The 3,885-nt window shown below is 31.7% G+C and overlaps 1 protein-coding gene across 1 annotated transcript; it reads right to left on the reverse strand.

Moving 5' to 3' along the window:
- Positions 1-734: 734 nt before the first annotated feature.
- Positions 735-3,158, reverse strand: LOC106710613. The gene is made up of 2 exons (XM_014502708.2): positions 2,864-3,158; positions 735-897 (listed from the first exon to the last, which is right to left on the reverse strand). The coding sequence occupies exons 1-2, from the start codon at positions 2,961-2,963 to the stop codon at positions 761-763; spliced, it is 237 nt and encodes a 78-aa protein (XP_014358194.1). The 5' UTR covers positions 2,964-3,158; the 3' UTR covers positions 735-760.
- Positions 3,159-3,885: the final 727 nt, after the last annotated feature.

A 3,885-nucleotide genomic window follows, 5' to 3' on the forward strand; every position in this document is an offset into this window, starting at 1 on the left:
TTCATGAGAATCGGTCAAGCCGTTTCGGAGGAGTACGGGAACGAAAACTGTGACACGAGAATTTTATATATTAGATGTAAATATTTAAATATGATTTAAAGGATAACGTGTACTTTTGATATGTTTTTTTAAATAGAATACAAATACAAGTACAATGTATGTTATTTCCAAAATCAACTCGACAAAACCGAGCTAAAGTTTCAGCAGCGCATTGGAGCTGTGCAAATATGCTCAGGAGCTTTATTGAAGGTTTGTGTATTCAACGTACCTACTTTTGCATTTACGTATATTCCTTTGTGTGGTTATTCGGTGTATAAATTTCAACTTTCCAAATTGAAGATTCGAAATACTCCGACATCTTTTTACATTTATTTTTAAAGCTGAAGTTTGTAGTTCATTGAACCTCTATAGGTTAACTGATTTGCATTTAGATTTTTGAGCATAACAAAATACAGCGTAGGAGATGATTAGGTTGATGGTGTAGACTGTAGAAAGTTCTTGAATTGTTGAATTATCAATGGGAGTACAAATATTAATTCGTACGGAGCTATGTCCATATATCAGTTGCTTTTTTTTTAATAGCTTACAAGATGTCTTTACCTTCTTTCTAACCAGTTATTCTGTTCATCATTTCTCCACTCTTCATGGTCGCCTTATTAAGCTTACTGAACTACAAAAACATAAATGATAAATACTTTATAAATTATATTTTTTTTACAATAATATAAAAAAATTTAAACTTTGCATTTTTATCTAGTATTTATTGATTGTGTTTCGTGATAAGTGAAATTTTCCCCTCGGGTCGCTTTTTATTTTTGTCACGGAGCAATTTCTTTTCGAATCCGTACACAGAATAAAACGGCAGCGGCATAACAGTGGAAGACACCGGCAGAAGATCTGAAATGAGGGAAAAATATTATTGTATAAGAATATTTATTTTAAAATGAATATTATATATTTCTATTATCTCGAATTGTGAACACACCAAACCAGTTATTGATGTTTGTTTTGTTTGATTTATAAATTACCCTTTCTCATTCAAGATAAAGTAGTAAATCGGTACTTCTAAATAGACGCCGGCTTGACCGGCGCAATACCACGACCACTTAGAAGACATGCGTAAAGTGGGAGTGATTCCGCGTTTGAAATGCTTGATGTGTGTGCTGGATGACAAATTCATTTTCTTTTTCCTTTGCAAAAATAATCTATAAATACGCTTATAATTACTGCTTATAACCATGCAGTTTAATAGATATTAACGTAAGTATTAATTTAAAAACGTTACGCATGACTTTATGTTGAGTGACAAACACAGGTCCATATACAATCTTGACCCTGGCCCGTTACTCGGTTATGCAAGGCCGGGCGACCAGTCTTAAGCTTTTTAATGCAGTCTCTGCACAGTTCTCTTCAAAGGCCGCGTTCACACTTTATTATAAAAGTTATTACGAACTCTTAAAGTTACTTTGAGTTACAATCTACTCTTAATTGTGGCTCTTTTATTCCTTCGCTTTGTAAAAATTATGGTCACCCTACAACTCTAAATTTCACGTAGGTATTTTTATAAATATCTTTTTTTTTAATCATGAAAGTAATGTAGTAACTATTGTTAAGTCAAAATCTATTATCATCTCCGTGACTTTTCACTTTATATGGTGAAAATTATATTTCTTACTTCCATTTATGTTATAGCGGTGAATTTAACATGTAAATGTTATTTTTAATTATTTTCAATATAGCACGGAAAGGTTGTAAACATATCTTTGTATTTCGAAAGTGCACTTTGCGCACGACACGAAGTTTGTGAACTCAAGGCAATGCCGTGAGTAAACCTGCATCCATTTAATTTTAAATAATAACGAAACATTCGCTTTTAGTACTGTATTTTTACGTTATATATTTTATTGATATTAAAAGCTGCTGATCAGGATTTTTGGATTAATTGTAACCATGAGCTCAGCCAAAGTTCTAGAACATCTTTCTCTTTTAATTTAAAAATTGAAACAAAACATGTTTTAATGTGATTGTTTCGGTAGTGCCAACATAAAGATACGATATCTAACGTCTTCATAATAGCAATTAGATGCAAAGTGCTTTTGTCATCATTCTGGATTACCCAGCATAAACTTAGCCGATTCTGGAACCTTATCGTGAGTTTACATGGCTGAAATACACGTACGAAAACATAATGCTATTAACTGACGGATTCCAAAGGGGGTAATGTTTTTCGCGCGTATGTTTGTTTGTTTTTATGTATGTGAGTTTGTATGTATGTAAATTCCTTTTGATTTTGATTTTTGATAATGTGAAATTCGATTAGTCTTCATCCTTACAAACAACGTAGGAAGTAGTCATAAAATAGTGTAAAACGAATTTCATTGGTCATAACATTTTTCTACATACAATTATTCGAATTTTTTGAGTATGTCCCAAAATTGGAAAGTTTTAAAATCAACACTAGATTTTTTTAGTTTTAATTACAAATTTTAAAATCATTGTTTTAAAAAACAGCCAATAGATGGCGCTAACTTATTCATTACGATCTGTCAATCTTTTAACAAGAAGGAGAGCGCATTTAACTTTTATCTATTTTAGTATTCTGAAACGTAAACGTAATAATGTATTACAACTATTACATTTCAAACACAAAAAAATTATCAAATGCTACTGACATAAGTATAGGCATAGGTCACAAACGGCAGTGTCAGTAATTTCACAATTCTTAACTAACAATACACTGTTTATTTAATATGCATACGAAATTAAAAAAAAATCTATTATTCAAATAACAACAGAATTCAATCGTATCAATTCACCGAAGTGTTTATTTACCATTCGAAATGTATTATCAAAAGCGACTCACCGGGCTTCAGAACGTTATCGGAGTCCCGTCGATACAGCATCCCGTAAGTAGAGCCAAAAATACAGCCCGACAACAGTAAGAGAAGCAGACAAAAATTCATTCTTTAAATGGCCCGAATATACCGGGATCGCGCAACTCGACAGTGGATATATTTTATCCTGTATTTATTCGACACTCTTCCGTGTCGCGGCGAGCGGTGTACTCGAATAGACTCAAATAAAATATCGAACGTATCACTGATATTCTCGATACGACCGGCTGGCATTACAAGATCGAAAATCTAATATGAATACGCTTTTAGCAAAATCACTTTAACGTAGGCTTGTACCGTTGTCCGGGAAGACTGCGGTAAAAATAAAAGGTGGCATTATTGTAAATAAAATACGAAAAGGTTCGTTAGAGCGAAAGTGATATTAATAAGTAAGAAACGTGTTTTTTTTTTCTTATTTATTTTATTACTATCAACCCAACTTATTATTGTATTGAGCTATGCATATTTGCATCTTTTTAATTAAATTTTTACTAGAATACTAGATAAAATAATAAATTTATCATACAATGTAGTTATCTCAGAAAAAATAAATTGAATAATATGTATTCAGTGTTACTTTGATTACAAGTTTAAATTTAATTGACAAGTCTTAGTCAGGACTCATACCAGGTTTCTCGGCTTTAAAAACTGGATACTTAAAACTAACTTTACTTAATACTAACTACTTATTACCACTAATTAGACATTAAGTAATATTATGGGTAATCTACACTAAAGCTTAAAATGTAGATTCCTCATAATGTTCTACAATATTCGGAATCAATTAATGACTCTGTGTACGACTGTTAGTCACATAAAAATCGATCTCAATGATTTATTTAAAAAATTCCATTTGTAAGTATGTATAATAAAGGTAAAATAATTAATTTTAAATGATGATGTCCATGTTGAGTACAGGAGATGAGATCATTTCTTGTGTTGACATGAGTCAGTGCGGAGGCGAGAGATGACCCGTCTTACAAGCTTCCTT

This window comes from Papilio machaon, chromosome 5 (genome assembly GCF_912999745.1).
Source record: "Papilio machaon chromosome 5, ilPapMach1.1, whole genome shotgun sequence".
NCBI classification, from domain to species: Eukaryota; Metazoa; Arthropoda; class Insecta; order Lepidoptera; family Papilionidae; genus Papilio; species Papilio machaon.